This window comes from Cherax quadricarinatus, chromosome 23, assembly GCF_038502225.1.
Source record: "Cherax quadricarinatus isolate ZL_2023a chromosome 23, ASM3850222v1, whole genome shotgun sequence".
Lineage (NCBI taxonomy): Eukaryota > Metazoa > Arthropoda > Malacostraca > Decapoda > Parastacidae > Cherax > Cherax quadricarinatus.
The window spans coordinates 29,769,983-29,793,646 of NC_091314.1; the positions used below are offsets into that span (position 1 = coordinate 29,769,983).

General features: G+C 41.5%; 1 protein-coding gene across 1 annotated transcript; it reads right to left on the bottom strand.

Moving 5' to 3' along the window:
* Positions 1 to 248: 248 nt before the first annotated feature.
* Positions 249 to 22,646, bottom strand: LOC128706121 (uncharacterized). Its single transcript, XM_070088040.1, has 6 exons — positions 19,709 to 22,646; positions 19,336 to 19,489; positions 18,211 to 18,342; positions 13,746 to 13,900; positions 1,312 to 1,405; positions 249 to 798 (listed from the first exon to the last, which is right to left on the bottom strand). Exons 1-6 carry the CDS (start codon positions 20,527 to 20,529, stop codon positions 313 to 315), a joined length of 1,842 nt encoding a protein of 613 aa, XP_069944141.1. The 5' UTR covers positions 20,530 to 22,646; the 3' UTR covers positions 249 to 312.
* Between the last annotated feature and the right edge of the window lie 1,018 nt (positions 22,647 to 23,664).

Sequence of the window (23,664 nt, forward strand, 5' to 3'; positions counted from 1 at the left end):
CACTGCGTGACGTGCGTGACACAAGCAGTGTGACACCATCTCTCGTGTGTCTATGTTTACCAGTATACTAAGGAATATAAACATCAAAAGGTACACACTTCTCTTTGGAAGGCTTCCTTATGTTGGCTCGAGGTGGACACTCGTACCACTGAGTCCAACCGGTAAGCCAGCGGTCGCTCTTTTCCACTTCCACCCCCCCCCCCCAATATCCCCCTCTCTCCCCCGCCACAGAACTAACGGTACCACTGAAAGCTTCAGCCTCTGACAGCGATCAGTGTAGGTGGTTTTCCCCTTGACGAATAATGCAAAAAATTAGAGGCGGAGGTATGGTAGCCATACAAACACGAAAATAATGATCACCACGAAGAGCACGGCTCGCAGGACCAGGTAAAGCTCGGCATTGTTGCCCCACTGGTTGTATGACCCAGGACAGTCGTACTCGATGTGCGATCTCACGTTGTCTCTGTCGAAAGAGTCGTAGCCCACGCACTTGCCACACAAGTAGAAGAGGACCTGTGAGGTGAGGGCAGTAGCATCCAGGTCAATGGTGGCGGCGACGCCGGTGTTAGAGACGCCACTAGTGATATCGTTGAAATTGTCTCCCAAGAAAGTGCTGAGATCACCACCAGTTCCGCCACTTGCAGACGTAATGCCACCTACGACGCTGCCATCGTGGTGACGAGTGGTCTCGGGCAGGTGGGCAACTGTCAGGTGTGATGAACACTCCACCAAGATCAGCCCAGGGCAGCGGTCATCTTCATGGGCCTCCGCGATGAACGGCCACCGACGATTTAATTCCTGAAATATAAGTTATTGTTTATGTGTAGTACTAAGTCATGAGGATCAGTGTGAGGAGTGGTGGAGGCTAGATCCTCCGTCTGTCATTCATAATACAATCATGACACGTATGTTCTCAAAGCATCACTGGCTATTACCTGCAATATTCCTCCTCCGTATTTTAACTACATTTGCTATAGTGTGCCATTCGTTTCAATATCATTTCCTCCTATTCGTTAGTCTTGGGATGATAATTCTTTTTATATATCAACTTTCACTTTCCGTAATGTATCAAATCATGGAACGGGTGGGGCTTGAACCCATGACAAACGAGTTCTAAAACTCACAAGCCAGTGCATTAATCACTCGGCCAGCTGGTTCTAATAAGGTTCATCGTTCCGTGATTTGTTTGGAATCATGTTACTAATATTTAGTGAGTAACGAATGCGTAATATATAACTTCTCGTACTTTATAAAAGAGAAGTAATTTCGTATATCAAGAAAAGAATTAATGTTCCTTTCCATGTGACTAACCTTTCTGACGAGAGCCTTGTTACAGACTGAGGTGAGGCACGGAGGCTGCACCTTCGGCGGCCTCAGACGACGCAGTGAACACGACCCAACGAACCTGCAGGAGTCCATATTGTGAATGCAGGACAGCAATACCCACCACATCCTTGGTCCTCCACTCTAATTAATGTTTTATGTTAGACTAGCCAGCTGACAACTCTTACTGCACTTATGTTCAAACTAGTTCTTTATAGTGACCACTATTAAGTGCTGCTGCACAGCACAATGTTGTCATGCTTCCATTGTCAGTAATTGGTATGAGTTGCTCCATTTAACAGTCCCCTGTTATAAGTGGATGTTAAATGGAGGAATCTTATCGAGTGACATCATATAAGAGTTATCTGCACATGAACAGAACAACTTAATGGCTCGGAGCGGGCAAGCAGATGTAGCTAGTGTAGCTAGATGTGTTTTAGAGAGGCTGCAAGCTCACCTGAACCTTCCTAAATAAAGCAAGAAACAAAGCTTAGCCCATTTCTTCCCATCAACAACCCGTCGTTGTGCTCGGATATCACTCAGGAAATTTCCAGACACGGTTGGGATAATTTGAGACGTACAGAATTTGAACAGAGATAAAGTAAACAGAAACATTGCCATCTTGTGAGTGACTTAAGCCTCCCACCATATATCGCCATTCATCGGCGTTCACGATGAATGTAGCCTCTACAGTATTGCTTACAGCATTACTTTATACTTCATTTCATTGACCAACCAAGAACTGAGGGAAGCTCTGGGAGAATACGTAAGGACTCGAGAATATTTCCCCTAAGATTGCTTCACAGTTGTGCCTTCGATGCTAAGTCAATCCCCTCGTGCCGCAGTCACACTGCATCTTGCCCTAGTGAAGCCATCTCATGCCTCAGTGAAGTCACCAATGTTTTATTGGGTCTGTGTAGTGCGAACACCGCCTACCTACCTGCTCGTGGTTACATTAATCTACACCATCTCAGTCCCTACCTACCTCCCTGTCCACAAGTTATGTGCAATCGCGATCTGTAGGGAATGCTGATAGTAAAAACGGTGTGAGATTATCTTCCTACCTGGAGTTTACCTGGAGAGAGTTCCGGGGGTCAACGCCCCTGCGGCCCGGTCTGTGACCAGGCCTAATGGTGGATCAGGGCCTGATCAACCAGGCTGTTACTGCTGGCTGCACGCAATCCAACGTACAAGCCACAGCCCGGCTGGTCAGGCACCGACTTTAGGTGCTTGTCCAGTGCCTGCTTGAAGACAGCCAGAGGTCTATTGGTAATCCCCCTTATGTATGCTGGGAGGCACTTGAACAGTCTTGGGCCCTTGACATTTATTGTGTTGTCTCTTAACGTGCTAGTGACACCCCTGCTTTTCATTGGGGGGATGTTGCATCGTCTGCCGACATTTGCTGACATCCTGAGAAACAAGATGGGAGCGAGTACTGTGCCTTGCGGAACAGAGCTTTTCACCGTAGCCGCCTCAGACTTTACTCTGTTGACTACGACTCTTTGTGTTGTTTGTGAGGAAATTATAGATCCATCTACCAACTTTTCCTGTTATTCATTTAGCACGCATTTTGTGCGCTATTACGCTATGGTCACACTTGTCGAAGGCTTTTGCAAAGTCTATGTATATTAAAACTGCATTCTTTTTGTCTTCTAGTGCATCTAAGACCTTGTCCGGTGGCATGTACACTGTAGGAAGACAGGTAGGAAGATAGATAGGCATGGTGGAGAGGCATGTGCCTCTCCACAATGCCTAGCCACAATACTACACTGCCGTACCTCGCAGCCGTCGGCTTATCTCTACCTTTCAATTCTCTACACTCCTGCTTCTTCCAGCTAAATGTTTTTTGACTAACTGTCTGTCAGCTAACCGCATCTGTTAGATTTGTGAAAAACCACGCGTGTGTTCATGGACAAGTTTGCAAGTGAATTAAGCAGTGTAGTTATTGTTTTTTCCTAGGTTCGGCAAATGCTGCCGAATCACCTACCTGAGACTTTCGCCCACATTGACTATGTGTAGAAAGGCGAATGTGCGTGCTCAGTTACCCCTGCTGTTCTCCTGTATCCCCAACTCTCCGCCTTTAAACTCAGCCGTTCGCCTCTATCAAGGTGCAGGGTAGAGGTGTATTTTGCTGCCCCGCTGGTACTCGAATATGTGAGTTCCGCAAGTGCTTCAGATTTGTTGTAACTATTTGCATGAGTGGATTACGCTTACTTAGGACATTGTGCTACCATCAGTACCTACGTAGGCTTAAAATGAGTGAGGAATGTCTGGCCTGCTGGGTGACCTTGAAAATGGCACTATAAGACCCGCATGCCACTTACACCCATACTGCGTGTGTCTAGTGAGGTGAATGTCCCTTCCTCGACTTTCCTATTCACCGGTATCCCTTAACTCGTCGCCATTATCTACATATGGGATAAGGGCGAGTTTAGCTGATCCAGGCCAAACAGCGCTCCAAGCCAGCCAGTGAAGGCCAAGTTACATGCAGTTACATCTGTTCTGAATCCCAGAATGCCTTTGTGAACGTTCTACAGTGTTCCGGCTGTACCTTCGGTGTTGTGAGAACTAGTTCTTATGTAGTGAAAATTTGTCTGTCACTCCAAGACACGTGTGCTAGATGTGTTAAGTGCTGCGGGTTTGGAGTAATTAACAAGTAGTACAGGGTTGGTAACTCTCGAGACGACTGTGGGCCCAGTGAATGACGAAAATTGCACTGCGACCTGCAGGCCACTACACCCATATTGCCTGTGTCTAGCGAGGTGAATATCCCTTCCTTGTCCCTTCTCCTTCCTCGATTTGGAACTCAGCCATTCGCCTCTATTTACTTATGGTCTAGAGGCGGTTTTTGCCAGACCACATAAGTACTTGAGTGCCTGTGTCCTCTGTGCCGCACTCCACTCATCTTACGAATGTGTCTCCTGTGTGCCTACCTGCCTGCTGCGGGCAAATGTCCAGGTGGTTGACACGGGCTTGGCGGGCACAGTCGAGCAGGCTTGAAAGCAGCACTAAAGGCTGGCCAGAACAAGCTAGGGCAGCCTGCAGTTGTAGCTGTCCTGGGGCCCAGCGTGTCTATGTATGCGTTCTGCAGTGCTGCTGGCATGCCAGTGTTTCCTCTAGTGGCTTAAGAACAATTTAACGAGCATTGCAGTGCTGACATTTTGAGTGGGACGTGCCAGGGGTTCACTTACAAACATGGTGAGTTTGTGGTGATTGGCTTGTGCACGGTGAACATTCATCTGTCATACTTGTGGTAGAGGTGTTGGGTGCTGCTTTCCCCAGCAGTTGATTGTCATTTGTGGGCCTGTGTTGGGACTTTGGAGGGCTCGGAGTGTGCTTCAGTGTGGCGACTCCTTGCATTTGGTGGATCAATGTGATGCGTGCTCTGCTCGGTGTAGCTGAACTGTTGGATGCGGTTGCATAATTGAGTTGCTTGTCCTGGTGTCATTGCTGTGTTTTCTGGTACATTTTCTCATTCAGACTGGGACTTTGCTCCTGGATTCCCGGTAGTATTTCAAATTGCAGTGTTCATCTGTGGTGTGAGTGTGTGACTTGTGCTTTGTATTTTTGCTGTGAACGGGCTTGCTGCTGCATGATGTTCAGTTTCATGAATACTTTCTTACTTGAGTAAATCGGTTACCTTTCAACTGTGTTGGGCGGGAGTCAGCCTGTTGACGTCTATGTTCCTTGCCATCTCATCTAGTGGGTCTGGCGCCTAGTTGAGGTTGTAATGGTGGCAGTTTGCAATCATTGTACTTCTGGTTGTGCATTGTGTAAATTGTTTTGGACTGTTTGATCGGCTGGATTGTGGTGTTTAACTTCTGATACACCAATTTAATGACTGCAGACACGCACTGACACATAATAAACACATTAAAATGCTGGTAACTCTCCAGAAGCTGGGCCTAGTGTGTGACCTTGAGAATTGAGTGTGTTTATTACGGCCAGCGGTGTACCACTCTCACCTATATTTACATCAACACAAGTGTATTCTAAGTGATAAAGTGTACACTTGGTGTACTTGGTAACACTTGTCATACATAGTAACGCGTGTGTAAGTGAGATTGTTTAGGTACTGGTTCATCTATCTACAGCTGCACACTTATGCTTGCATACATGTATAACATAGTAACGTGTGAGTTACCCAGGATGGACCAAAGAAGTCAACCAGAGTGATTTATCTCATTGTCATTGTAACAATACCTAGTTTTTTTTTTTTTTTTTTTTTTGAGTAATACTGTTTACAATCTATGGTTGGGGTAAGAGGTTGTCTTCAGCATTCATTGTGATGTCTGCTATATTATTATTTCAGTGAGGTACATTAGGTGGCAGTAGCCTGAACTAACTCAAGTGGAAGTTATCATTGAATTTGAACCTCTTGTTTAATGTGATGTATGTCAGAATTCTAATTTTATGCTCAATATTACCTACTTTGTCTCTCTCTCTCTCTCTCTCTTTTCATCTTTGTAATTTGTGATAAGGTGTAAGACCTCGCTTGTACCATCCATTATATCATTATATGTACCATATTATTAACACACATACAAGAGGTCTCTGAGTGTGTTTTTGGTGGGGTGTGTGTCGTATTGAGTGGTGGTGGTCTGGGTTGAGTATGGTTGGAGGTGTTCATTGAACTTGAGCACTTGTGTCTTGTGATCTATTTTGGACTTCAGACTTTGTAGTGAATATTTGCTCTTGCATAAGCTATAAGGGAAAGATAAGTGAGGAATTCTTGTGTTGTGAGTCTTACAGCACGTATCATCACTGGCAAACATGGCAACTGTTATAGAGGAACCTATTTCTGCACGTGATGGAAATGATGATAGCTTCCAGACCTTTAAAAGTAAACAAAAGAGAAAAAGCGAGAAAGGGCCAGAGCGTCGACGTAGTCAGACTCACTTGACTCGTACACAATGTGATACTAAACGTCCTTGGTGCACAGAGGCTGCAAGAAGTCTTTCTTCAAAGGAAGAATGTGTTAAGCTGAACTTCCCTGACAACACCCCGCTGCCTGCTAAGTGTGCATGGCTAATGGAAGCTGTAAACAAGCATCCTAACTCAAGGATCCAATTTAGGAAAAACACACACAACTTTGTGTTTGTGGAACAGAATGCAGAACTGATCAATGATCTACTTAGTACACCTTATGGGGATATTAAGCTACTCCGACCTCCATCAGACACTCACCACTTTAAAAAATGGGTCAGTATCATAATCTTTGGATACCCTCACTGCATGGACCCATCCCATTTGACTCTCAGTAAGCATATCATCAAGCCTAAAAGACTTAAAGGAAAATCCCAAATTATTGCCAGTTGGGTGGGTCCTGTGCCCCTCCCCCGGAATATCTGGGTGCATGGTTTACGTTTCCTAAACATCGAAGTGTACCTACCCCCTAAACGAAGGTGTTACAAATGCCAGCACTATGGCCATGTTGCAGTAGACTGTGGAATACTACATTCTTGGTGTGGTAAGTGTGCTGGGAAACATTCCACTAGAGAATGCACAGTAGGCCCTGACAGCCAAAAATTTAAGTGTATTAACTGTAAAGAACAAATTTCCAGAAAAAAATTGAGCATCTTGAACAGATCCTGACAAGTTTAATAAATATATGTAATCAGGATGATGCTCTTGAGCATGGTGATGATGTCAAAAGTGCAGCAATCTCCGTTCAGCTTCCAGCAATTTGTGAGAAAGAAGCCCATGACTCTTCCCTTCAAGACTTGCCTTTTAACTGGCTGCCAAGATGCCGAAAAATGCTTAAAAATAAAGGTCCTGAAGATAAAGACGTACAAACTATGCTATTTGCTCTTAAGTGTCTGCACACTGTAGCCAAAGCATAATAGTTTTACCATCTTATGAGCAAGAGATTGTAATAACTCACTACAATGGATACATTACAAATCTTTTCATGGAACATTGCTTCCATCAGGAAGCGGTTGCCTGACTTACATCATATTAGTGCAACCAAGAATATTGATGTCATCTGTTTGCAGGAATGTAGATTGAAAGATGGAGCACCTCCATCAAACTTGCCTGGATATGCAGCTTATAGCCTAAGGTCAACCAACTGTTGTGTGATGTATGTCAGAAAGAACTTGCCACATTCACTCCTTTCCTTGCAGAGTCGAGTTAACATGCAGTATCATGGTGTCAAAGTATATGCAGACGATTTTTCCATAAACATTTTTAATCTCTATGCCCCAGCGAACCAGCTTCGACCTGATGCTTTACCAGATCGCATCAATAGTGAACCTACCATCATTCTTGGAGATTTTAATGCCAGACATAAGAATATTGGTGGGTCTATAACAAACACCAATGGAACTAAACTAGTGAGATTGCTAAATGAGCATGATAATGTTCGAACTGTGGGCACTACTGAGCCTACTCACATATATGGTGGCATACTAGATCTGTGTCTTGGATTTAATACATCATATACGATGCATGACTCTGTCATAGTTGATGATCTTCTATCTGATCACTTCCCAAGACTAACAACTGTCAATCTTGATCACATCTCCAGCAATCAATGAGCTAAATACAGAAGGAGGAAACTTATTCTCAAACCAGAACACAGAGACAACTTTATTAACCACTTGGATCAATGGTATAAGAATTACGAGCCCATTGGCACACAAAAATTTAATGATGATTTAATTACCACTGTTGAGAGTGTTCTCACAGATCAAGTGGGCAGGAATAGGAAACAAAGACCCTCCACTATAAATAACAATAAAAACAAATGTAAATACTATAATGATCCACAGCTACTCAATCTAACACATGCAGCTAGGAGGATTGGTAAAGCATACCGTGAATGTAGAACCCCAGACCTGCTCAGAACGTTCCAAGCTGCACTAACAAATGCAAGGAATAGAAAGGAAGAACTTAGGCAACAGGAATGGGAACAGTTTCTTAGTGGATTAAATAGGTCCACCCCTTTGAGTTTGGCTTGGAAAGGTATAAATAAAATAACCAGGAAAAAGACTGGCAATGTTGCTCATCCCTTTCCTCTTGAAAAAGCAAATGACCTCATAAATGACTGGTCCAAAACATCCAGGCATGAAAGCCTTCCATCTCATATTAGAAAAAAATTAGAGAGTACTTCTGAAGAAATGTTGAAACTGATTAATTTTATGAGCCAAAATATTGATGAGAGTGATTGCCTCTTTACCGAGTATGAATTAGATAATGCATTAACCAAAGGTCGATCAACTGCTCCTGGAGAGGATGGTATAACCTATGATATTCTCAGAACTCTAAGGCACGTGCCTGATAACCCTTTGTTGGCACTGTATAATCTCAGTTACATTGAGGGCGTTCTTCCTACTTCCTGGACCAATAGTCTCATTGTGCCTATCCCTAAGCCCCAACAGCCTGATACATTTAGGCCGATCTCCTTAACTAGTTGTCTTTGTAAAACTTTTGAAAGAATGATGCTTAACAGACTGTACTACAGAATCAGACACCAACTTTCCCCCTACCTCTATGGGTTCATGAAAGGTAAAAGTGTGCAGAACTGTATTTCCACCTTTCTCACTGCACACACCTCTACTAGTTTTACCACTTTTCTTGATCTAAAATCTGCATTTGATATTGCGAACAGAACCGTTATACTACATGAACTAGCCAAAATGAATATTGGTGGTAGCTTACTCTGCTGGATAATAGGATACCTGTCAAATAGAGTATCATCTGTCCTTTACCAAGGCTTCAGAAGTGATTCTAAAGAAATGTCTTTAGGTACACCGCAGGGAGGAGTTCTTAGTCCCATGCTATTTAATATTCTGATTAATGCTCTCCTAAATGCTCTACCTGCCTCACCTAAATATATAGCTATAAGCTATGCTGATGATATCATGATCCATACAACAGGGCATAAGATGAATACCATTCTTAATGAAGTTCAAGCAATTTGTAATCGACTAGGCCTCATAATATCTTCCTCTAAAACAAAGATATTAACAAGCAAACGATATCCCCCACCCATCTATTTGCAGGGTGAAATCATTAGCTACGTTAAAACTTACAGATATCTTGGTGTAGATGTACCCTTTAACAAATCCACTATACCACAACTAAACAAGAAATGCAAAGCTAGGCTAAATGCTCTCAAAGCAGTTGCTGGCTACAATCTCAACTATGGTGCTAATGTAAGAATCGTGAGAATGATGTACATAGCCTATGTTAGGTCCTTAATTGATTATGCTGCTCCCATGTTGATATTAGCTAGAGAAAGTTCTCTCCGACCCTTGGAGTTAATGCAAAATGAAGCTCTCAGGATTATTCTTGGCAGTCCCAGATCTACAAAAGTTCTTAACATGAGGAAGGAGCTTGGTATTTCTAGTATCAGAGATAGGATTGTTGAGATTAACACTGTACTCGGTATTAGAATGTTGAGAAACGAACCAGACACTGTCACAGTGAATCTTACCAAGTGTCTAGAGGTAAATACACACAGATCTAAATGGATTGTGAAAACGTGCAATTGCATTAAGTTTTATAACCTACATGAACTGTATCACTGTAGGCAACAAGAGCATTTCACCCCTCCATGGAAGATGTGTTCATTTAATATCACATACCTACAAGTTCCTCCCAAGAAGCTCATTGCTAGTAATCCCTTCCTTAAATCTCTTGTTAGAGCAACTGCTCAAGAAGAAGTTTCTCACCTAGCTGGTAGTAATAAGTTATCACAAGTTATATACACTGATGGATCTAAACAGGAGTCTTCTGGCAGGGCTGCATCTGCTCTTGTTGCCACCTCCCTAGTTAAGAACGATAATAAATTTGTTGAGTTAGGCATAAGAATTAACAACTGGGCGTCTACACTGCAAACTGAATTGTTTGCAATCCTAATGGCGCTAAAGCTAACCTATGACACTGAGCTTGACTCTATCATCATTACTGATTCTATGTCATCATTGAAGGCTCTTGACTCATATAATGACTCCAACAACATGCTCATTGGGGAAGCCAGGTATAGATACTGAAAAATTAGGGACAAAGGAATTAATGTACAATTGCTATGGATCCCATCACACATTGGATTACTCCTTCATGATAAAGTTGATATGTTAGCCAAGAAGAGTACCCAGAAGGAGAATGTAGAATATAACTTTGGTATAACTGTGTCTAGCATTAGGAATAATATTAGGAGAGAAGTAAATAATGAAAATGATTGTTATAGGAATGCAGTTAGAAGCCTGAGTAGATATATAACCCACTATAATAATATGAACGTAGATAAGTATGTTTATGGAGCAACTTGCAATGTGAACAGACTGATGTTGTAGTGGCCAGGCTTAGGCTTGGTTACAAGTACTTCTGGCAGTTTGGGAGACACACAGATGATGATCAAACTAAATGTAAATTATGTGAACAGGCATATGGTCACTCTCTTGAACACTATGTGCTTAATTGTCCACTTATTGAGGAATACAGAGACAGACAGTATAATAACCTATGTGACATGTCAAAATATCTTATTAATGAAAATAAGATACCAGATATACTAAGCAAATTTCCTAAATTTGCTTGTAACAGATAAGTGAACTATAGATATGTAGATATAAATCCATATGTATTCCTGTTAACCCTTTGGGGCCTAGTTCCTAGGCCTTTTGTGTATCCATATGCTCTCGCGCTACCGTCCACAGGATGGATATGGGGTGCACAATAAACTAGCCACTTCGGTGGCAAAATCTAAAATCTGCCGAAGGCGCCGCGCTGCACTCGCCACGAAGTTTCAAGAGTAATAAACCAATGTAACTTCAGTGTTATTGTTGTCATCTAGGTTCCTTTGTCACCACTCTCTTAACTGGTCTTGTCACCACAGAGACAGTGTCGTGGTTAAACCAAGGCTTGTTCGGTTGATAGCACACTCAGCTCACATGCTGAATGTCTATGGTTCGATCCCCGGCATGAGTGGAACGCTGGGCATGTTTCCTTACATCTACTATTCCTGTTCACCTAGCAGTAAGCAGTTACCTGGGAGCAGAGGCGTCGCTAGAGTTGGTGTCATCCGGGGCGGAATATCTGGTGTCACCCCCATGAAATTCAAGGGGAGGGGGGGGGGTAAACTCCAGTTACGTCACTAATGCATGACCAGCGACAAATGTTTAACAATGAGAACGTTTAAGGGCCATAAACTGAACAGGAGAATACTTCTCAACTTTATTAATGATAAAATAAATAATCGTAGTAATATTGAAGAAACAAACTCAAATACCACTTTGAGTACATCCAACAGATCCTACATTTATTCATCTTCAACAATGCCAAAACTAAAAAATAAAAAAAACTTGAAAAATAAAGAAAAACATTACAATATCACAGAAACACTAGTTCCGATTTGACCTTGAGTACAGGTAACATCTCAGTGAATTTGATCTTACATTTGACCTTGAGTGCAGGTAACATCACAGTAAATCTGATATTACATTTCCTTGCCTTCAATTATGCAAAATCATCTCACATCAAAATCAATCTATCAAATCATCAAAATCAACGAAGGATTCTTCTCTTATGTTGGTGAGGCACTGTTTTGTGCATTAGTGTCACCTTTAGAGGCTCTATGGTGTCGCCCCCTAAATGGTATCACCCGGGGCTCCCCTTACGACGCCTCTACCTGGGAGTTACCCGATTGTTATGGGTCGCATCCTAGAACCACAGTGGAAATCAAACTCGTCGATGACGCACTGACTTTCTTGGGTTATCCTGCGTGGCTAACACTCCGGGTTAAAATTCAGAACAAAATCCTTTCATATGTTACGCCGACTACCGCCCACAGGATGGGTATGGGGTACATAATAAACATATTAAACTAAAACTTACGCCGATGTGACTGGTTGCTGAAGACTAACAGTACAGATAAGTTCTGAACCTATTGTCTTGCCTGTAAAGTATTTTGTGCATGTTGTATTGTGCAGTGTTCTAAATACTGTACAATTTGTGGAGTGTAGGGCAGTGTTGCCTCACTAAGAATCTCTTAATTATCCTCATAAATTCCTCTGCGTTAAATTTTAAATAAATAAAGGCTCTGAGAACATATGAATTACTCAGCCAATACTAAATGTGAACTGCCTTGTTAAAAGCGCACTACAGCCTGGGTTCATGTACTCCTGTAGTTATTTCCTGTTTCACTAGACATTTACAGATGTAGTTTTATTATTACAGCATCTTGCAATGTCCATTTTTGTAATATGGACCAAAAATGTGCGGAATAATCTAAGTAAGGTCTACCCAAACATACCTGAAGTATACCTGGAGAGGGTTTCGGGGGGTCAGCGCCCCTGCGTCCCGGTCTGAGACCAGGCCTCGTGGTGGATCAGGGTCTGATCAACCAGGCTGTTACTGCTGGCCGCACGCAAATTGACGTGCGAACCACAACTCTGTTGGTCAGGTACTGACTTTAGGTCCCCGTCCAGTACCTTCTTGAAGACAGCCATGGGTCTATTGGTAATCTCCCTTATGTATGCTGAGAGGCAGTTGAACAGTCTTGGGCCCCTGACACTGTGCTGTCTCAGGGTACTCGTGGCACCCCTGCTTTTCATTGGGGTAATGTTGCATCTCCTGCCGAGTCTCTTGCTTTCATTGGGAGTGATTTTCGTGTGCAAGTTTCGTGCTCTAGGATTTTCCAAGTGTATTTTATAATGTATCTCTCCCACCTGCGTTATATAATTTAAGTATAACTTAAGAACTTCTGTTTATATTTCTTGATATGAAGTTAAGGCTTCAACTGCGAAGTTACCCACTGTTGTCTTGACTAAATTTCTGCTATTCAGAATTCCTAGATCTTTTCGTGTATAAGTGCCATAGTCATTTCTTGTTCCTAAGATTAGATAGAACCTTACACTTGTCTTCCTTGAACTGCATCTGCCACTTCTCCGACCACAACATCGACCTATCCTGGTCATCTTGTAACTTTCTAGTATTCACCTCAAAAATTACTTGGCGACCTATTTTTGTGAAGTCGGCAAAGTTACTTATGTCAATATTTATTCCCTCATCAATATCGTTTATATAGATTGTGAACAACAAGGGTCCTAATACTGAACACCTACGGTACACCATTCGTAACAGGTCCTTATTCCAATTTCTCCCTATTAATACAAACCCTGATGTCTATCAGATTTCAAGTACATAATCGGTCTCCTGTGTGGAACTTGTAACAAAAGTCTTACTGAAGTCTATATACAATATCCTATTCTTTATCTTGGTCTATTGCCTCTAATACCTTAATTAAACATATATAATAGATTGATAGAAGAAATGAGAATAATAATGTACAGTATGTGTTTAAAGCTATTGTAACTCGCTAATATGCGCTGTTTACGTTGTTCATATGATTTTCACAATAGTACAGGCAAAGTGGTCTTTGATCTGTAAGTATTTAACGTATGTATTGTACTTACCTGACGGGAACAGTGGCGCAGTGATCTCTGGGGTGTTCGTGTGGGATAGCGTCTAGGATGGTGGAGTAACCACCCTCAGAGTCACTCAGTTCTGCTGCCAGAGACGCCAGCACACCACCACGCAAGCCTCGCTCTCCATCCTGCACCACGTATGTCTGTTGACCTCATAATACTTAACATGTCTGCTTTTCCACAAGGTATTAGTTACTCTGTTCATTACAACAACTGTTAATAAGTTTCCCTATCGCAAACACCATTAGAAAGTCTAGCTGGGTTATCAGAGGTGTTCTTTTCTGACTTTTGGGTTATGCTAGGTTCTCTACACACATGCTGCTATATATGATAAACTATGTAACTGTATTTGTGTATACCTGAATAAATTACTTACTAAGAACACTACTACACTAGTAATTTTGCATCTGTGACTGGCATGTGTAATTACGTTTACGCATCATGGGATCTTGACACAAAAAATTCTTCAACCTTGTCCAACCTTTGGACGGTATAATTTTAAATAATTGTAATTAATATAAAAGAATTTAAATACATTAAAGTATTTTATTTGGTTAATGTTATTGTAAATGAATATGTGTATTTTATTAAGGTAATAATTGTCAGGTGCAACGCTTATATAGTGACAGACTTTGTTTTAATAAAGCCACCGATTGTAAAAGTTTGAAGCCGACCAGAAAACATATTCTCCAATAACTGATAATGATTCCAACGATTCCAAGTTTTTTCTTTAACTATTTTAGTAAAATTTCAAATTTTAAGCTACTTGTACTAATGTGTTATTATTTTCATTATAGAATGCATCGTCAGTAATAGTTTGAAGACAATCAGAAGAAGCATTCTTTAGTTATTGAATAAAAAACGAATATCACTCTTTATTCAGTAAAATTGGAAAACTGTCAGTTTGAAGTTTGTGTTGAGGAAGCCATAACAGTGATCAAATTTGAAGCCGATCAGATGAGTCATTCTCCAGTTATGACAGGGATTCCACCGAAGCCAAATTTGTTTTCACTATTTTACTACATCAATAAATTTGGCAGAACGCAAGCGAAACTTAGTAAGTACTATTCTGGCCCTAAGATGCATCAGCCATTATATACTGAAGTCGTTCAGAAGAGGTAAACTAAGATTCATTGAATGTTATTGAGTGGATAAAATTTTCGCACTATTTTACACATAAAATTATCAAATCTACTCCTATACTGACGATTTTAAGTCTACTCCATCGTCGAATTAGGAGGGAACTTTTGTGAACGTTAGAAGCAACACCACTGAGGGTTTTGGAAGTTATCCAAACCATTCCAGGATGTTGAGAATGGGTTCAACAACTTTAGTTACAGGGCACGTGAACATACCAATTGTTCCGAGAATCTTCTAGTTACTAATCTGATGGATTACCTGAGAACTGAAATGTCAAAGAGGAACCTCATAGGTATGGTAACCTTAGACCTGGAAAAGGCCTTCGATACTGTCAACCACAATATATTATGTAAGAAACTTCAAGCTATCGGTATAGGTTCTGTAGACTGGTTTAAGTCCTACCTTAGCAACAGGAGACAAATTGTCAAAATCAACAAAACGGAATCAGAACCCCTGCCGATAGCATGTGGAGATCCCCAAGGTAGTATTCTGGGTCCCTTATTCTTACGCTATGTCAATGACATGCCTATCAGTGTCAAGTGCAAACTCCTACTGTATGCAGATGACAGTGCCCTGTTAGTGTCAGGTAAAGACCCACAAGATATAGCTAATGTTTTAACACTGGAACTGGAGTCCTGCAGCAAATAGTTAGTAGACAGCAAACTATCATTACACCTCTGGAAAACTGAAGCCATTCTCTTTGGCACGAAACATAAACTGAGAAGGGTAAATAATTTTAATGTCCAGTGTAATGGGGAGCCCATCACTTTGGTTTCATCAGTAAAATATCTGGGAATCCCCTTTGACCCATGCATATCAGGAGAATTGATAGGGAACAGTGTAGTAAAGAAAGCGAATGCCAGACTGAAGTTCCTGTATAGACAAGCACAGTGTCTACCTACTGAGGCTCGCAGGACCCTATGTCTTATACAATGCCATATGGATTACGCTTGCTCTTCATGGTACTCTGCCTTGACAAAAAAAACTGAAAGATAGACTGCAAATCACCCAGAACAAAATCGTAAGATTCATCCTGGGGCTGGGACCAAGAGAACATGTAGGCCAGGATGAATTACAGCAGTTGGATATGCTGAATGTTGAAGACAGAGTAAAACAACTGAAGCTAAATCATGTTTATAAAATTGCTCACAAACAGTGTCCAGAATATCTTGCTGTCAATCATAGTACTAGGGGGAGAGAGCACAACTTTGTAGTACCCACAGTCATTGGCCAGGCTTCAAACACCTTTTATTGTACAGCAATAAAGAAATGGAACAGACTACCCGCACATGTCAAAGCCAGTCATAGCATGAACCAGTTCAAGAAGAGTGCCAAAAGGTGTCTGATGAATGTAGCTACAGAAAGGGAGGGGAATGATTTTCTATTTTTTAGCTAACATACGTGTAAATTTTACCTTCCTAGTAATGACCCTCGTATTGTAGAGAGTCCTAATGACCCTCGTGTAGTAGATAGTCTTTTTAGTATGATAATAAGATGTTATCTTCATTATAGAATAATAAGAAAATATTATAACCTTTATATTATAATAATAAGGTAAAAGGACCCCAATGGAAATAAGTCACTCTGTCTGACTTTTTTGGGTTATCCCAGGTTCTCTACACATATGCTGCTATGTATGATAATTCTATGTAACTGTATTTGTGTATACCTGAATAAACTTACTTACTTATTATGCACAAGTGTTGTAATTTCGAGGATTGAATGGGTCGTTCTGGATTCATGAGCTACATATGACTCGAACAGCTGGAGAAAAAAATTCAGACAAGCATTTAAAGGTCTCCCTTCAGGAATACTTATCGATTTCTGGAATATGATTCATATCCTCTTGTGTAAAAACAGAGAGGAAATAAGTGTTGAAAATGGTATACATTTTTATGCCACTAACAATAAACTGACCTGAGTTATTTTTTAATGGGCCTATCTTTTCTAGACTCTTACTCCTATGTATCTGCTAGAAACTTTGGATTGATCTTTGATTCCCTAGCAACCTTACTTTTATATTATCTTTCGGCTTTCCTTATTCCTCTTTTTTAATCTATCATAAAATTAATATATTTTGATTAGCCTGTAAATGTCTCTTGTTTTCACCTAAGAGTTATTTAAGCTTTTGATCATCAGTTTAGGATCATTCATGTTTGATCTAAATTCTCTATTTGGATTATATTAAGCTTGGCCAGCTGCACAATGCTTTGGTAAAAGAAAAAGAAACCACCATCACCAGGTTAACTCTTGTGCTGCATAAAAACCCTATTTTGGTAAATACTAAGTAGCAAGTGAGTCATGACTCCAGTGATATGTTTGAGTGTTGCTGCCAAGTTTCAATATTGCGGCAGGAATTATGCAAGAGTAAAAGTCAACAAGTGGGAATAAAGAGACTGATAACAGAAACGTTGTGTTAAAAGGATCCTCTGCTACCAGTGTCTTTATTCCCACTGCGGTAGGAAGCAACGGCGGGTTAATATGGACACGATTATGTTTGTGTGGACCTAGCGTGTATGTCAGTCTTAGAAGCTGGCAGTATTTTTGTTGTTTCCAGGGCAGCCTCTAATTATGTAATAAGACTGAGAGGGTTTGTGAGAAGATTCTTAATATACGGTAAGTTAGCATGACAAATTATTTATTTTCTGTTATCTTGAATACCTTGTAATTGTTTATTTCATTATAGTTGATTTTGATAACTCTTGTTCTTCCTTATTACCCATCAGAGTCGTCATTCAACCCTGTTGTACTTCGTCTCAATACAACCACTAGTGGTAATTCGTGCTGTTATCTTTCGTTTTATTTACGTTACTCTGGGCACTGCAATATCCTAGTACACCAATCAAGTTGCTGTATGACAACCAAAACAATATAACAATGGATCACAACAGTTATCAGCAAGCAGTGGGCAGTAACAGCTATTAGTAAGTAATGTACCACAACTGCGATTAGGAAATGATGGATCACAAAATAAATGTTTGGCGACACGTGAAGGGCGGACTACGTGAACATTTTCCACCAACCTTTAGAAGGACCTACATGAGAGAAGCGAAAGCCTACAGTACCTGGAAAGATAAGGACCTACTTGAAAGAGGGAAGAACCAATATGAGGGAGGTAAAGGCCTACCTGCGAGGCAAGAGCCAATTTGAATGAGGGAAGAACTTACATAAGAGAGGCAAAGACCTACATGAGAGGTGTAGACCTACCTGAGAGGGGTAAGGACCTTACCTGAAATACAGAATAAGAACTTACCTGAGAGGTAAGGACCCACCAGACAGCAATAAGGAGGTACCTGAAGAGGTGAAAACCAACCTGAGGAAGTGAGTCTGTGTTGTTGGTCTCAGCGTTGGAGGGCAGAGTAAACACAGTTCTCTGCTGCCGGTGCTTGCTGCTGGATGTCTGAGTCGCCTCTTGGTACGTCGGTAATGCATTAGGATTACACAGCTGTTGAACAAATGCAGTTTAAATATATAAATATGATATGAGTGTTGAAGAAGCCATGATAGTTTTAATAACTTATTTATTAAATAAAAATTGTTTAAGGAAATATATTAATATCCTTACTTTATCAGTCTCTTTTTTACTATTATATTTTAAACTGGTAAACCCGTGGAGCCAGCTAGTGCAAGAAGTACCCTGTTAACCCCTCGACTAAGGGATATTAATGATGAGTTTTAGTTATAAAAAATAACTAATGTATTTTTGAGCTGCAAAAGATAGGTGCTCATTAATTATTACAAATATATGATTATTTAAAAGGTCTTCGGACGTTTTATTTTATATTACTCATTGTTTATACAGAGCTAAATTAAAGTGTATAAACTAATGATGAGCTAATTATGGACAGAATAAAGAAAGTAAATCAGTCATTAACGGAAGAGCCAATAGTTGACACAATTCAGGAGCAATAACTGACACAGTTCAGTTTTCATTACATAAATATCCAAAGTTGGCAACATAAGATCTCATTTTTTTTCAACAAGTTGGCCGTCTCCCACCGAGGCAGGGTGACCCAAAAAGAAAGAAAATAAAAAATAATTCAACAATGAATCCATTACAATAAAAATAATCTCACATTCCACTGTAGCCTCAAAGTCACTACAAGGCAGTGGCCGGTATTCTCCACTTATGAATGGTGGAAATCCTCTAGAATCTCATCTACTGTACCCCCCTCCAATTCAAGTAACGATTTCGTGGTAAGACAAACCTGGCCAGCACAGTAACTCTCGGCAGAAAGCTTCTGAAGGGTGGCCCCCAGTAGGCTGGTGAAGGGTTTTGACTCAAGAAACTGAACCTGTGCTCCAATTCCTTAAATCAAGTTTTAATGCCTTCTTCCGTTTCCCCAGCTACGTATGACCACTAAGAGTTTAGTGTTCCCCCATGAATATAAAAGTAATAATACTCAAGCGTGACAAAACGTTTTAAACATATTGTAACCTGGTCATAGGAAGGAGGAGGCGAGGGGATGCAGGGTGGGACGGAATCACTGGAGGCGAGGTGTGCGAGTGCTAAGTTGTGGACCCGACCTCCGCGCTGCTCCCCACTTCCTGACACCCCCCTGCTGCTGGAGCCTCCCCACTGCTCCACACTGCTGAGGACACCCAAGACACCTTGAGCTGCATGTATAATCTATTTGTGTAAGTAATGTGCCTGTAGTCACTCGGTAATCCGAGTTGATATACACCCAAATAGTGAAGGAATAATAACTTGCTCTGTTTCACGAGGGGTCTTGCAAAACTTACGTATAAATTACTGTAACAAAATATTATGAATATAGTGCTGTAACATAAGAAATACGAAAATGAATCACCTGGGTATCTCTGATATCCGGGGAGCTTGCGAGGAGCTCCGCGAGGCAGGAGAGGATTGCTGGGTAGTGGCGGAGGGAGAGTTCCTGACTATCCTGGTGGTGTTGGGGGAGTGGCTGCGGGACAGGTAAGGGGATAGGGACACTGAAGGGATGGATAGAGGCAATGACGACATCAGCGAGGAAGACGATAGAGAAGTACATGCTGAGGACGCCACCCGAGGCGTAGCACCTAGGACAGGCGAGGCGGAAGACTGGCCGATGGATACAGACACAGAGGAAGCTGCAGACGGTGTGGGAGAGCTTCTGGGCCAACCCACCGATGTGGCTGCGGGCAAGTAACGTGAGATGGTCACTGTTGGAGTGGAATCTGGACTTACTCGACGCACGGAAGACGGAGAGACGCCATAGTTCCTCTCAGGGGCTACTGACGTATTGAGCTCTGGGACATAGGAGTGATGAATGATCAGTGAAGTCTGAGATGCTGGCGATGAGCTTGGTGATGCTTGGTGAGTGTTTTCTGAGTGTACCAATTCAGGTTGCACTACCGACGAACTGCTGCTGGTGCGGGTGTCTCCTGCAGAGGATGAGAGAGGGTCGCGGAAGGCAGGAGAGTGTGAATCTGCCGAGGACAAGGACTCACTTGACCGTAGTTGTCCTCCAAGGCCCACAATCTCCGATACGGAAGAGCTGGATGAAGAGTAGCAAGAGGTGGGAGTGGGGACGCTGAAGAGGGAAGCCCTAGAGGAGGTTTTGGCGGGAAAGTGACTCTCGATGTTTCGCCCCTCCCTCACACCCGCCCCCGGACCTTCCTCACCCGGCATCCTGGTTCACAAAAATCTTATATCACATTTTTGCCTAGTTTATTGTATATGCACATTAAAAGACAAAAAATATATATAATAAAAGAACATGATTAATGATATCCTTACTGAACATGGATTCCTCTGCTTTTAGACATCATTATCGAAAGAAAAACAAAATAAATTGAAGATGACTGGCTGGTATTGCCCATCATTCTAGCACAATATGAGAAAAGTAGTGGTTTCCATTGTACAAACAGAGAACACTGTGTTACTACATAAATTCAAGATATGTTGACTTTATACCAGCAAATATGATACTATTTTTGGAACAAAATAAAACTCTTTAAAAGAGTATTCCACAAGGAAGCGTTCTGGGACCATTGTTATGGAATGTCTACTTCAATGACCTTCATCTCATCCCAGAATCCCATGCATATGCAGACGACTGTACACTGACATTCACTTATCCAAGAGAAGAAATGCCAGCTGCTCTAAGCTACATCAATCACCAGCTCAGAGCTATGTCAGCTTGGGGAAATAGATGACAAGTAACATTTGCACCTGAGAAAACACAAATGATGATCTCTAGGCACCATGATGGTAATGCCAGTGCGGTAGTAAGGATGAATGGGAGGGTGTTGGCACCTGGGGAAGAAGTTGATATCCTTGGGGTGAAATTTGACTCCAAACTGACCATGAAAAAACCACGTTGTAAATCTTGCAAACAAGGCAGCCAGGAAGCTTACAGAACTTCGCCGTATCTCGCATCTGCTTGACAGCAGGGGTTGCAAGATTTTGTAAGAGGCACATGTACACTCACACCTTGAGTATGCTCCACTTTCTTGGTTCGCCTGTCCCCTTTCTCATCTGCGACTGCTTGACAGAGTAGAGAACAGAGCAAGACGTCTCATCTCTCGCCTGGACCAATCCTGGATAGATCTGTCATTTCAGCAGAGCCTTCAACACAGGAGGGATGTGGGTGGCCATACTGTTATGTACAAGGCCAATATTGTCAAAGTACCACACTTGGATCCACTTCGAGGACAGCGTGAAGCAAGCTTCTATACCACAAGACGGGCAGAAAACAGCAACTTCGCTCTGGCTGTATCCTTCTCCAGAACATCACTTCATCTGAGATCATTTATACCCAGGATGACTCGAGTATGGAGCACATTCGTACAGCATTATGATGTCATCGAGATAAAATCAGTTGATCAGATGAAAATGCTGGCCTACAGATGGCTCCAATTTCATCCTGCTCCCTACTTGTATGTTTCATAACAATAAAAATGCTTTCAAATGAGCTGATGCAGGTAACAGCTCTTAGCTTGTCAATAAAGTTAGGAATCCTTAACCTGTAAATAGCTTGTCAATGAAGCTCGAGATCCTAACCTTGTCAAACCCCGTGTAAAAAAAAAAAAAAATCTTAGAAGCTGTGTCACATCGGTCGAGTCTTCACGGCTTGAAGCCTGCTACCAACAACAATAACCAAGATGATCAGAATTAATATGACATGACTGACTTCCAGCCAAGATACAAGTAGAAAAATCTAAGCCTTCCACAAGTGAAGAGTCTCAACCACAGGAGGGAACAGAGAAGGTACCCACAGATGACTCAGTGTCTAGGTGTATCAGGTCCACTAAAACCTAGCATTATCATTGTGCTGGAATAGGATAAAAATTAATGCATTCAGAGACAATTTGCTCACAAATGTTCAATGGCATATTGCCAACCATTCTGCCGAAAAAAATACCTGACTTTGCCTCTTGTAAATACCGCATAACCAATTTAACTTGTTTAAATTCAACGATACCTTGTTAAAATATAAGGTAAATAATTCAGATCCACACATAAGCTAAGCTATAATATTTTTGCGGCTTATTCATGTCTTCATAAATAACGTTACAAATGTAACCAGATACAAGTACGTAAACATTTCATTACTACTGAGTGCTTAGCTATCTAAATTTTGGGGCCAAGTTCCTGGACCGATTACATGTCTCTAAACTTTTGACTACCACTCAATGGATGGACAATAAAGATATTAAACTAACTAAACACAGACAATACAAATGATCACTACTCCACCTCCCAGTCACCAGTATAAAACTACCGCCACAAATTACTCAAGTCTTCTTCAGGATCCATGATGAGACATCAGTAAAAACGTAAACAAAATCCAACACCACTGGACCGACTGAAGGTGTTTATGGAAGACTGTACAGCACTCGTCTACAAAAGGACGCACCAATTATATATAAAGTAATATTTTCTTGGAACGAGACTCTGATGGTCTATAAATATAACTTAAACTCAGGATTATTGTTTAAGGTCTGTGTACACAACCAAGTTCAACTTTTATGTCACTTTCGTTAACCTTGTTGGTGCTAATAAAAATAACTCGCCTCTATCACTGCATCTTCATATATGTATTACTTTATATTTATTAGTCCAAATTTTAAATTTGGTTATTTGTGTTGTCTGAGCTATTAGTTGTTGTCTGAGCTGCTAGTTGTGCACCCGCAGCTGCTGCAGTCAGCAGCAGTGCAGGAAACACCATCAGAGGTCACACTCGCTCTTTGTCACACCCCAATAAACATTCTTGTATTACTAGAAAGAAATATTAGTCATTTCATATTTTAAAATTACTGTCGGAGGATCTCACCTTCAAGGACCATAACATTGTATCAATCGCATCTGCTAGAAAAATGACAGGATGGATAATGAGAACCTTCAAAACTAGGGAGGCCAAGCCCATGATGACACTCTTCAGGTCACTTGTTCTATCTAGGCTGGAATATTGCTGCACACTAACAGCACCTTTCAAGGCAGGTGAAATTGCTGACCTAGAAAATGTACAGAGAACTTTCACGGCGCGCATAACGGAGATAAAACACCTCAATTACTGGGAGCGCTTGAGGTTTCTAAACCTGTATTCCCTGGAACGCAGGCGGGAGAGATACATGATTATATACACCTGGAAAATCCTAGAGGGACTAGTACCGAACTTGCACACGAAAATCACTCACTACGAAAGCAAAAGACTTGGCAGACGATGCACCATCCCCCCAATGAAAAGCAGGGGTGTCACTAGCACGTTAAGAGACCATACAATAAGTGTCAGGGGCCCGAGACTGTTCAACTGCCTCCCAG

Excerpts from the sequence above, each read along its gene's own strand:
- LOC128706121 (XM_070088040.1), bottom strand. The coding sequence starts at position 20,529 with ATGCCGGGTGAGGAAGGTCCGGGGGCGGGTGTGAGGGAGGGGCGAAAC. Across the intron at positions 18,343-19,335 it reads CTCCTCCTTCCTATGACCAG|CTGTGTAATCCTAATGCATT; the intron begins GTTACAATATGT and ends TTTGTTCAACAG. Across the intron at positions 799-1,311 it reads ACAAGGCTCTCGTCAGAAAG|GAATTAAATCGTCGGTGGCC; the intron begins GTTAGTCACATG and ends CTTATATTTCAG.